The 13,069-nt window shown below is 41.3% G+C and overlaps 1 protein-coding gene across 1 annotated transcript in view; it reads left to right on the top strand.

Moving 5' to 3' along the window:
• Positions 1 to 13,069, top strand: part of LOC149187962 (cysteine proteinase COT44-like) — a 56,720-nt gene continuing 43,651 nt past the window's right edge. The window contains exon 1 of the mRNA XM_089411516.1: positions 1 to 631. Within this exon, the coding sequence (XP_089267642.1) occupies positions 190 to 631 (442 nt within the window). The 5' untranslated portion in view covers positions 1 to 189. The remainder of the gene's footprint in view (positions 632 to 13,069) is intronic.

The raw sequence follows: 13,069 nt of genomic DNA, 5'->3' as shown, positions 1-13,069 counted from the left end.
TTACGCTGGCTAATAAGCTTTTCCAAAACCAAGGAAACACATGTACATATTCCGAGCAAAGGGGCATTCCAGGATAGCGAGTATGGGCTGGCTGATAAGATTTTGCGCTCGAGATTACAAAGCATGGATGCGTTTTTCCAAAACCAATGAAACATATATTCCGAGATCGGCATTATTGAGTCATGAGCCATGGCACATTTGAAGATGATGTTAAAACTAGTAATCTTACTGCAATTGCTTTTATCAGTAACTGCCATTACTTACGACCCCCGAGACCTCTCGGAAGATGGTCTTCTTAGTCTCTTTGACAGGTGGTGCAAGCACCATGACAAGACTTACACTGCTGGACAAAGGTCGTTGAGATTCCAAGTGTTCAAAGAGAATTTGTTATATATAAACCAACACAACACCAGAGCTAACCACACCTTCTGGTTAGGGCTCAATGCATTCGCTGATCTTACCTCCGATGAGTTCCGAGCCCAGCAGATGGGGTTAAGAGGGCATCCGCCATTGTTGAGAAGCGGGAAAACAGAACCCAGCTCGGGATTGATTGAGCTCTACAACATCCCATCTTCTCTGGATTGGAGGGATAAAGGCGCAGTCACAAGTGTGAAAGACCAAGGATCTTGTGGTAAGTTCAGGATTTATGTGAAAGCCGAGTTTGGTCTTATGTGTGTGTGTTTTGTTTTGTTTTTGTGTGCATGATGAATGGCCATATTGAAAGTTGAATGTTTGTTGTTATGATGAATGCCCTTTTCTGATAATTTATGTTCAGAATACCATTTTGATTGCAAGACCTGGTTCCCACCGTTGCATAATGTTGCATTTGCCATTTTGATCATATATATCTGAATGTAGGATGAATGACCATGTTGAAAATTGAATGTTTGTTGTTATGATGATTGCCTGTTTGGATAAATTTATGTTGAGAATACAATTTTGATTGCAAGAGCTGGTTCGCACAGTTGGGTCATGTTAAATTTGCTGCCAACATTAACTTAGCACATTATCCAACTAATGTATTGTTGTTGAAATTGAGCTTGACCTTACAGGGATTATAGGAAAGTTGGGTTGAATAGATAGTGTAGCAATGGGCCATCTGAGCAAAGTTATAACATTTTAACATAATTAGCTATGATAATCAGGCCAAGTAAAGTACTAATATGCTTCATATACCTTGTAATGACAAAAATGTGTTGGGTCATCTTTCTCGGCTGTGCTCATGAGCATATACATGTATATTAAAGCTTGTGAAACACCCCTTTTTTTAGAGAGACATGATGTCAAAAATGCCAGTGTCTGATAACCAACGGTGAGGAGGGTGAGGGGGGCACTGGTTCACTGTCCGAGTCCTCTGGAGCTATCTGGGAATCGGGTTGCACGATTCGGGGGAAGGAAGGAGCGAGAGATACTCATAACATCTGAGGCCGAAAGAAAAAAGCTCTGGATAAGTCTTTGGCTGCTCCACTGCGGCTGAGAAGGAATTTGTCCTGGGGGGCAACCTTCTCTAGATCTGCCTAGAACTGATCCCTCTGGTGTTCTGGACATGTATAGATTGATATGCTATAGGACACGGCCAAACCGGTGTTGGCATAGTTTTCATTGATGACAAAGGGTTAGTTGTTAATGGCATGCTTATGTTGATGCAGATGTTGTCATGCTTATGTTGATGCAGATGTTGTTATGCTTTGCATGTTGTTGAAGCAGCTGAGGAGCTTTGCTTACTGTTGATAGAGTAGCTTGGTATGCTTGATATGTTATGCTTGCAGAGTAGCTTGGTATGCTTGATATGTTATGCTTGTAGAGTAGCTTGGTATGCTTGTTATTGATTCTGAGTAAGTGTTGTTGATCATAGGCTTGTTATGCTTGTGATGCTGCTAGTAATTTTATATTTGTTGGTTGCATGTGCTAGTGATTGTTATGATGATTGTGATGATCAGCTGGGTGAGTATGTTGTTGAGATGATGACAAAATGTTGTAGAGACTATTGGCAAAGGAGCAGAGATTGCTCACTGTTGTGATGCAAGGCAAAGGCGAGGGCATGAGCACTGTTGTGATGCAAGGCAAAGGCAAAGGCTAACTAATGCAATCATTAATGTTGGTTTATGTTATTTCAATTTTTCGAATAGTATGAGGTTTATTTGTCTTGATTTATGCTTCAAATTTGAAAATGAATACTTGGAAATGAAGAGACACCCTAGAATGAGAAGAGACATCTCATTTCATATTCATGTTTGGTATACTAACAACCATCAAAGCTTGTTTATAAAAATATGTGAGGTTGTAAGGCTGTAATGTTAGAGAGTTAGAGAGTGTGAGAGCTGATTGAGTTATTGTTCATGAGTTACCCGGCACATATGAAGCAAGTGTGAAGCAGATTTGAAGAGGAGAAGAGGCAGAGACAAAGATGGAGGTATGCTGAATTTAAGACCGGGTAAACTAACAAATTGTTTTTATATGTATCTACTATCAGGGGATTGTAGTCTCCTTTCAAGTTGTAGCTTGAAAAATGACAGGTTGGAGCCTCCTATAGGTTATAGCCTGCAGAAAATTTATGTGGGAGTAGAAGCTTCCCGACAAGTTGTAGCTTGCAGAATAGCAGAGAGGTTGGAGCCTCCAAGCGCTGATGTAATAGAGGAAGTACGAGTTTGTCTTTGCATTGCAACAACAACAAATTCATGGTTTTCTCCCTTTATGGGTTTCCACTTATATCTGGTGTCCATATGTGTCCAAGTTGTAGATTGGCATGCCTTGATATTGATTCTGAGTAATTGTTGTTGATCAGAGGCTTGTTATGCTTGTGATGTTGCTAGTAATGTTATATTTGTTAGTTGCATATGCTAGTGATGTTATGATGGTTTTGATGATGAGTTGGGTGAGTATGTTGTTGAGCTGATGACAGAATGTTGTAGAGACTGTTGGCAGAGGAGGAGAGGTTGCTCACTGTTGTGATGCAAGGCAAAGGCAAAGGCTAACTAATGCAATAATTAATGTTGGCTTATGTTATTTCAATTTTTGAATAGTATGAGGTTTATTTGTCTTGATTTATGCTTCAAATTTGAAAATGAATACTTGGAAATGAAGAGACACCTTAGAATGAGAAGAGACAAGACTTGTCATTTCAGATTCATGTTTGGTATACTAACAACATCAAAGCTTGTTTATAAAAATGTGAGGTTGGAAGGCTGTAATGTTAGAGAGTTAGTGAGTGTGAGAGCTTATTGAGTTATTGTTAATGAGTTACTTGTGGCACATATGAAGTAAGTGTGAAGTAGATTTGAAGAGGAGAAGAGGTAGAGACAAAGATTGAGGTATGCTAAATTTAAGACTAAAGAAACTAACAAATTGTTTTTATATGTATCAGGGGATTGTAGTCTCCTTTCAAGTTGTAGCTTGAAAAAGAACATGTTGGACCCTGTTGAGGTAGGAGCGTCCTTTAGGTTATAGCTTGCAGAAAGTTTATGTGGGAGTAGAAGCTTCCCGACAAGTTGTAGCTTGCAAAATAGCAGAGAGGTTGGAGCCTCCAAGCGCTGATGTAATAGAGGAAGTAGAGCTTGTCTTTGCCTCACAACAATAACAAATTCATGGTTTTCTCCTTTTATGGGTTTCCACTTATATCTGGTGTCCATATGTGTTGCTTTTATGTGCTGATTTGATGTTATGGTTTACATATTGCATGCTGTTCACATATTATATATGTTTAATATAAGGTGTTATGCTGCTCATTTAATAGTTCAGTTAACCGTTGAAAATAAAAGTAATTTATGTTCATGAATGTACTATACTGATTCACCCCCCCCTCAGTTTAGTCAAGTTTTCAACAGTCGATCTCGAGGATATGAGTCAGTCCCCTTTAGTGGAGAGCTGGGAGGAGACCTGACGTCTCACTGCTCTACTATTTGAAGTATTCTGGAACTCAACTCGCCACTTATTACTTCAAGCAATTGAATAAGCCTGAAAGTATGATGTGACCGTTTAGGTCACCCCCACACGATGCGACATATGTAGAGCCATAGATTTGTGGCTGAATATCTCCCTGATGAAGAGGGCTAAGCAACTCTGTTCTAGGTATGGTAAGAAAGTAGAGAGGGAGCCCCCTGAATCCCTATAGATGCAATGGAAGCGTCCTTTGATTTCATGGTATACGAGGCACCTAAAAATGAAGTGTTGCTCTGTCGCTCACTCCTGTAGGTGACACATCTAGCAGATCTTCTGGGTATGGAAAGAAAGTAGAGAGGGAGCCCCCAGAATCCCTATAGATGCAATGGAAGCGTCCTCTGATTTCATAGTATATGGGGCACCTAAAAATGAAGTGTTTCTCTGCCTCTGGTTCCTGTAGGTGACACATCTAGCAGATCTTATTAGATCATGCTATATGGTGGTCAGTCTCTACTCAGAGTCGATGCGAACCAACTTGGAGCTGTCCTAAGGGGATCCTGAGTGAGTGCATCCAATGTCTACGTGTGTATGGGGGGTGGACAATGATACCGTCCTACAACTCCAAGAAGTGCTCAGGGTAGAAGGACATCTTTGGGCCTAGGCTCGTCGAGGGTGAGGCCTAAGTGACCTAAATGTACAATCTGTAAATATCCTCTCTGATGGACTAGTTTAGTATTTGCCTGGGCGAAAGACGATGGTTTGGAGCATCGAGAGAGAATCTGAAAGGGGGGAGGCGCTTTGGAGAGATGGTTAGTGATTGGAGAAGCCGAGATACCTCAGAGAACCAACCATGTTTAGAACTTTGTGTGAGGAAAGAAGAGAGAGTTTTGGGGCCTTTCAAGGCACTTGGAGGCACTTGATGCTAAGTGGGAATGATGCTTCATTTGTGCAAGAAGATGGATGCTCCAACCGAGGAGGTCCCCAATCTCCAAGCTAGAAGAACCTGTACAACTTATTATCTTGCCAAGAAGTTAGTAGTCATAGGTGTAGCTTGCATAATGAAAGGAGTAAACATGTTATTTAACCGAGAAATACATGTAATATTCAATTCAAGAAAGCAAGCTAACAAGAAAACAAACAATTGTTAATCTTCTCCTTTGGCCAACAATGCCCCTATTTAAGGCCTAAGCTACAAACTCAAAGGAAATGAAATTGAAACAACAAGAAGGTTACCTCATGAATCTTTAAGCAAACCACACAATACACAACACCATAAGCCCCTAAAGCTTTGTTTTATTAATCAAAGATAGACAATTACAAAATAGCAATATTTCCCCAAGCTCTCAAGCTTCCATACTCACTAGCGATGGAGGAGAAACTCCAATTTGTAGAAGAGAAAAGGGTGGATATCTCATGAATTTGATGATCCCAAGAGGTATGAATCCCCAAAGTGTCAAGGATGAGAATCCCAAGGTACCTTGAGTTGATCCAAGTGTCCAAAACAATCCGAAGTGGGGTTGCGTTGGTTGACTTGAGCTAATGCATATTAGTCCAAGTTGAATTTGCGTGGGCCAAGTGTAAGTGGTGTGTAGGATTGGGAGTGGACTCCCACATACTCTAGTCAACTAGCACTCACTAGAGTACCAACTTGGCCCCCAACTCTAGTCTTGAACTCAACCCATTCATGAGAGACAACTCGCACTCCAAGTTGGCAACAAACTCGACCTTGGGGAAGCCACCTCATCCTTGATTTGTAGGACTTCAATTTGACCTCCATTTGTGGCTTAACTCAACCTCAAGTGCTTAGTCACTCCTCTCAAGTGGTTGTGACACTCAGTTGACTAAAAACATGTTCCCCACATGTTCCTAGTTTATTTAATTCTGATTTTTCTTATCTTTTTCTCACTTTTATGAGTAAAAAGGATTTTTCATGAGGAAAGTTTAATATTTTCCACCCCAAAGAGGGTACTAGGATAATGTTGGTACTTTGAGCATGAAAATCGAGTACTCACATGCCATACAAGTTTTCTTGGTGCCACTTTTTTATTTGTTACAACAAAATTAATTAAAAAATTCTTGTTTTGAGGCAAATTTTAATTATTAAAAAGTCCTACGAGAACCCAATGCAATTCCATGAGACTTAAGATAATGCCTAACATGGTAATATGCATTGAGCCTAGGCTTAGAAAACACACTGAAGGCCCAATTATTAAGACACTCCAACTTTGGAGGTTGTGAGTGAAAAAACTCAATTAATTATTTATTGTTGAAAAGCAAAACTAATTAATTAAGTAAAAAAACACTCTAGAGTGACTTCCTTAGTAACCAGGTCCCAAGGATCTAAGTCTAATACATAAGTTTATTATTGTTTACAACTCCCCCATGGGGGTACATAATTTGCATAGAGAAAGAAGATAGAAGAATGAGAAGAAAAGAGAGAGAAGAAGGGGCAAGATTTCCCTGCTGGACTTTTGATCTTGAAAAATTTGATTGGTGCTTTGTCCATTGGGTCATGGAGTCTTCATTCCCTGCTAGGTACCACTGAGGAGGTAACAATAAGAAACCTTAGGTTTCAAACCCTAGCTATCACTTTTGTGAAGGAGCAAAGTCAATGGGGAGACCTAGTTTAAGGGTTCACCCATGTGATTGTCATTCACATTCTATATATGGGTAATGCATGCAATACTATTATCAAGAGTCCATAGAATAATTTCCAACCATAAATTTGCACATAAAACCCCTAGATAATCAACCATTCCATACAATAGCCACAAATAATAAAGACTTATCAAATACAAGGAACACTTACAAAATAGAAACCATGGACAAGTCCTTTATTGCTCGAAAATGACATCTCCAAAGCTAACAAATAACTCCATTAGCAAAATCCACTATAGATCACATCTCTTCCACAAGATACAAGAGCATAATTCAGCTAGGCCGAGTTTCTCTAAGAGGGCTGAAAATGTCACTAGTGATGATGAACAATGAAATGAACCTATCCTCTACTTATATGAGGATTAGGACAAGTAATTATGCCTAACAAAGCCTCTAAAAACAAGTTTGATTATTAGATGTACTTGGGTTACAATCCAACCCATTAACTCACAATGAAATAAGCCTAATTTTCCCACATGTGTGAGCCGTAGCTTCCATTATTACCGACGTCATCCATAATTAATGCTCCAAATGCCATGTCCAAGGATGATGAGGTGTCCAAGAAGATACAAATGCCTGTAGGATCCAAAAATTAAGGGTTGGCCCTCAAATTTACCTCAATATCTCTTGTGGGGTCCCAATATCTAGCTAGGGTGGCATAGTGTGGTCCCATGAGTCTTCATCTATCAAATAGGGTCTTCTCTCTAGTGTTAAGGCTTCCTCTGGTGCAACAAGCCCTCCCTAGTTTCTCAGTGTGAGACCATCCTCATATGGGCTTTAAATCAACTCTTGCCCATCAAGTTGTGTCAAGGCCAACTTGGGAGCTTGCTGGGTCTAATGGAGGGAGGGGGCAATCATGGAGGGATGAGTTACCCTACTTACCCTGCTTTTTCCATCCCTCTAGTGCATCGTTTACTTTTTCTTGATAATGCTTTGTATTACGGTGCATATCTCATCAATTAGAGCTTGTTCTTAATGATGTAGCATTTAATAGCACCCCTTAAGATGAGACAATTCATCGCTCATTAGGGTTGGGACATGTAAGGGTTCCTTTTGATGTAATGGAGCGTCGTGTGCTCAAAAATCAGGGAATGGCCAAATGAGGAGGGTAGAGCTCATGCTAGGATTTTTCCCACGTGCAACCATCTTTTGCATTTTCATTTTCTTCTTTTTCTTTCATTGTGGCCATATTATTCTTTTCCATTCTTTTAGCTGCATCAACCTCCAAGGCATTGTTTCCTGACCCTACTTAAAGAGTGTGGACAAGAGGGTGCCAGATCCAATGAACCAATGACAAGTTAGACTCGAAGAATGGAGGTGGTGTAAGGGGCTTGTAATGTGGCATGGAGAGTGTGTGGACAAGAGGGTGCCAGAACCCAATGAACCAATGACAAGTTAGACCTAAAGAATGGAGGTGGTATAAGGGGCTTGTAATGTGGCATGCAGAGTGTTAAGTATTTTGTAGGGAAAATGAACACGCTATCTCAATTCGGGTTTTTCAAGTAGTGCCCCTCCTTTAACCCTAAGGCGTTAAGGGAGGTCCCACTGGACTAGGGCTAAATATAAACCCCCTTGGTAAGGTGAGAGAACAGATATACAATCAAGATCGGTCAATCTTCCAGATCACCCTTGTATGCATACTAATTGCTCTTAACAAACTAGTATTAGCACTCAATTGCATAATGACCAAAGTACCTTTTGAACAAAAGCCCACCTTCATCCAAGTGGAAATGCTAGGTGGCGAGAGGTATGTCGTTGATGTAGATGGCAGAGGCACATGAGATATCATCATCAATAAGTGAACGTTAGGGGTTGTTGGCTCATTGGCTATCCAATGTAGGAGAAATGTTTTCTCCTACAGGGTTACCTATTTTGGTGGGTAATAGTCCCCATGTGCAAGACTTAAGAAACAACAATAGGGGCTTCATCTTTAGCTCCACTACCACCATCTACTTTATTGCCACCATATGGAGGCCCACACAACGGTCCTGTTGATTTAAGGAGGAGAGATTAGTAGATGGATTTATAGTTCACAACTTACTTTGTCATAGTCTATAGATGATAGATTAGAATTTAGTATTATGAATTTGAACTTTACAATGTTGCGAAAATCGCGATTTTTCTCAAAAAATTGTAATTTTTATATATATATATATTTTTTAATTTTGCCGATTTTTACGTTTTTTTTTTTCAACCTTTGGACCCTCGCCGATTTAATCCCGATTTCGATTATCGCAACATTGCTTGCTTTTCAGCAGTGTTGCGAAAATCACGATTTTTTCCTTGAAACAATTAAATCGGCCAATTAAATCGATGATTTTTTCATTTTGAAAACATACCGATTTTTTTCCCCAAAGAATTGTAATTTTTGTATTTTTTTTTTGCCGACTTTTACTGATTTTATCCCGATTTTTATGATTTTTTTCTTTTTCTGGACCCTCGCCGATTTAATCCTGATTGCGATTATCACAACATTGCTTTTCAGTGTTCCTACATGAGTGTACAAATGGCCTATTTTGTAAAAAATACTATTTGGTCACGTTGATAGTTGCTAAATAAGTTATTTCAATGTTTTAACTTTTTATGGTATACTTTGTAGCACTCCTTCCCATCCCCCTGGATTATTCTCAAGCAATGGAAGGGTTACATCGACTTTAACCTGACCTTGCTTTGTATCAAGGTGCAAGATTTTACAGCGACAATAGTTATTGTGTTAGGTGGGCATGCATGTGAGCTATCATGTTCTGTCCCTATTAGGTTATGGTGGTGAACTTCACTTTTCCTTAGTTCCTATATTTGTGAAGTTCACAACTATTTTAAGTAGGTGGCATGTGGAAGAAGAGCGTGGCGACATTAGGTGTCTTTTTTATTGTCTAGTGGACTTTTGTTTTGTTTGGTGCAGTTTGATTTGGAGTCTTGAAAACTGCTAAGTTTGCTAAATTTTGGATGGGATGTGAAAATCCATTATCTTTACCATGAGGTCTGATGAGGTTGGAACCCTTCAAGCATCCTAGCATCTTTAAGAGTATTATATTATCATAATGGGAGTGCTTCTTGATGCTTCCCACAAGTACAAGAAGTGCCTCAAAAATTCAGGGTGCATACTCTTGAAAAACGCTTTCAGGAGGGAGTGATGCAAAAGCGCACTTTTGAAGGTACTTTGGGATCGAAGTGGGGGGGTAGGTGCTCCCCCAAAGCTTAGGTATATACAAAGATCCACCGTAGAAAACCTTAACTGGGAAAACCAACAAAACAAAGCTGCACCTAATCTATCAAGTGGTATTAGATTATGCTAGGTATAAAACCCATGGGCTGAAACCACCCAAAACCCATAAATACACCTATAACAACCTCCTTAAAAAAAGGAGCCAAACCATCGCGCGGAGCTGGAGAACGCGGGAGCGCTGAAGACCTACTGCGAGCAGCTGCAGCACCGCCGCCTAGGCCTGGGCCGCGAGGTCTGCCTTCCGGGGCCTGGCCTCAGCCATGGCCCATTCAGATCCTTCCCCTGGGGATGCAGAGAAAGCTTTTTCTGACCTGGTAAAGTCTCTGCCCCCTGCCCGACCGAAACCAGCAACTTCAAAATTTGTCAAGAAACTGGATATCCTCCAAGAAGTTCAGCTACCTCCATCTCTTCCTCGAATGGCAGCTCTATCTTTAGCAGAAAAAGGACTCATAGGGCAGTTTACAGGCTTATGGCCTTCACCAAAGACAGTCCAGCGATGGGTGGAAAGGAATTGGTCTGATAAAACTCAAGGAAAGATTTCGATCCGCTTCTGTGGCAAAGGCTACTATACCTTTCATTTTGAAACCAAAGCAGACAAGGACTTGATATTCAGGAACGGGCCCTATTTTATGGACTCTCGAGGGCTATATCTGAACAAGTGGACCCCTGACTTCGACCCCGAGCTAGATATTCCTAATGCGGTTCCGGTATGGGTCCGTCTGCCCCATCTGCCTTTGCATTGTTGGGGAGACGAATCGGTCAAAGCAATAGGGAATGCAGTAGGTAAATATATCGACAGAAGCGAGCCCAAAGATAACATGCAAGCCTGTGCAAGGATTTGCGTAGAAGTGGACCTCGGGAAAGGCCTGCCAGAAGCCATCAAGCTGAAGGTGGATGACTGGAGCTACATACAGCAGCTGGACTACGAGCAAATACCCTTCAAATGCAAGGTATGTCACGAATACGGCCACTTTGCTAATAGATGCACTAAAGTAACTAATCTGGAATCTGAGGACCAAGGAGGACAATGGGAAAATGTGAAAAAAAAGAAAGCAGCACCTCAATCAAAACAAGATCTATCTTCTGAACATCCGGGCCCTTCCTCCCCCCGCCCCATCTCTCCTCCTTCCAATCCTCCTGGACCTTCCCAAGAACCCTCCTTCCCCTCATCCTCCAACCCTTTCCTTATTTTATCTGATGATCCTCAGACTGATCAGCCCTCTCTGGAACTGATCGATCCTCCCTTGAATTCTTCGATCCCCTCTCAGCCCTTCACCGACCCCCCCCCTCCCAGAACCACCAGAAGTACTTCAAAAGACATTGGCGCCTCCAGTGACATTCACAAGAAGCCGGGACCAGGAAGAAAGTCAGCCAAGCAGCATCGGGAAGAAAGCACGCAAAAGGATATAGCCCTAGGGATCCAAACCCCTATGGATTCTTTCATTACAGGATCCCAAGAAAAAGAAACAGCAGGAAAAGACCATGAGAGGCGAGCACCTCCTCGCTCGAATGCCTCATGATGAAGCTTCTATCTTGGAACAGTAGGGGTATGGGGCACCCCTCTAAATCAGCTGCCCTACGAGATCTTCTTCAAACAGAAAGACCTGAAATTGTTCTGATTCAGGAAACCAAACAAAGTCAGAGCGAAATGCAAAGAACTGTAGATGCCCAAAAAAACTTCTCAGGGGCCAGTAGCAACTCCAGAGGAGCATCTGGAGGAATTACAACCATGTGGAACAATCAGTACTGGGACTGTAAGTCTTCCGTCCTCAACCAAAACTGGGTAAGAACTGATCTTAGTAACAAAGAAGAGAGCTGTGACCTCATCATTTATAATGTTTATATCCCCAATCATTATCGAGAAAAGGAACAGTGCTGGAAGGAATTGAAGGAAGATCTAGACAATGAGCAGAACACAAATGTCATTCTAGCTGGAGACTTCAATTTAGTCCTCCATGCGAATGAGAAAAGAGGGGGTAATTTCACCTCCGACCCCTTCAGAAGACAGATGGAAGTGATAATGTCCGAACATGAACTGATGGATATCATCCCAAAAAATAGAAAATACACCTGGAATAACAGAAGGTTGGGGCCAGGCAATATTATGGAAAGATTGGACAGAATTTTGGTTAATGTCTCCCTCCTTTCCTTCTTTGCTGCAGGCCACACAAAAATTCTCAGTGCCACAGCTTCAGATCACTTTCCCATTCTCTTAACGCTGGACTCCCATTCTCATTTGGGACCAATTCCGTTCAGGTACAATCCTTTGTGGAGAGACAACGCTGAGGCCGAAGCCATCATAGAAGCAACCTGGAAGCATCATGTAGAAGGCTCTCCAAGCCATATATGGGAAACAAAAATCAGAAATACAAGGAAAGCTCTCAAGGATTGGGCAAAAGTCAGCTATCAAGAGCCAGAAAAAATTAGGAAAAAAATACAGCAGGACTTGGAAGAAATCCAAAAACAAATAGAAGATCATGGATTCACCCATCAGCTGAAAAGTAAAGAATGGGAAGTTCAAGGGCAGCTAATGCAAATCAAGAGAGCGGAAGAAATTAAGTGGAGAATTAAATCGAGACAACTATGGCTGAAAGAAGGTGACAAAAACACGGCTTACTTCCACAAGCAAGCCACTGCCAGAAAAACAAGAAACAATGTAAATACTATAATGGATAGCCAAGGCAGCCAACATAACGACCAAGAATCCATCAAAATAGCTGCCTCCCTTCATTACAAAAGCCTCCTCACGGAAACTCAAGTAGAAGCTGACTATTCGGCGCTTTTACAGCATCTACCGGAAAGAATCTCTTCAGAGGAGAATGACAGTCTAAATCGGGAAATAACAGAGGAGGAAATCAGAAAAGCCATCTGGACCCTGCAACCAGACAAGTCTCCAGGTCCAGACGGGTTCCCAATCAATTTTTACAGGGATCATTGGTACTTGATTAAAAAAGACCTTGCAAAGATGATGAGGGGAATTCAAAGAAAAGGGAAAATGGGGGGTTTCACAAACTCGACCTTCCTTGCCCTCATTCCCAAGGAAAATCGCCCCACTTCCTTCTCCAGGTTCCGACCAATCTCATTGTGTAACTCCTCTTACAAGATCTTCACAAAAATTATAGCTACTAGACTCCAACCCCTTCTTCCTTCCCTTATATCCGAAAATCAAGGAGGCTTCATGTCAAACAGGCAAATCCATGACACCATCACCTTGGTCCAAGAAGCTATTCATTCCAGCACATCAAGGCAAGAGAAAGGTTTTGTTCTTAAGCTTGATTTAGCCAATGCCTTTGATCGAGTAAGACA

This window comes from Pinus tabuliformis, chromosome 3_1 (genome assembly GCF_031772625.1).
Source record: "Pinus tabuliformis cultivar Carrire ecotype Pingquan chromosome 3_1, CPIR1, whole genome shotgun sequence".
Lineage (NCBI taxonomy): Eukaryota > Viridiplantae > Streptophyta > Pinopsida > Pinales > Pinaceae > Pinus > Pinus tabuliformis.
Note: the sequence above shows the minus strand (reverse complement) of the source record. Positions and strands in the feature narration are given on the sequence as shown.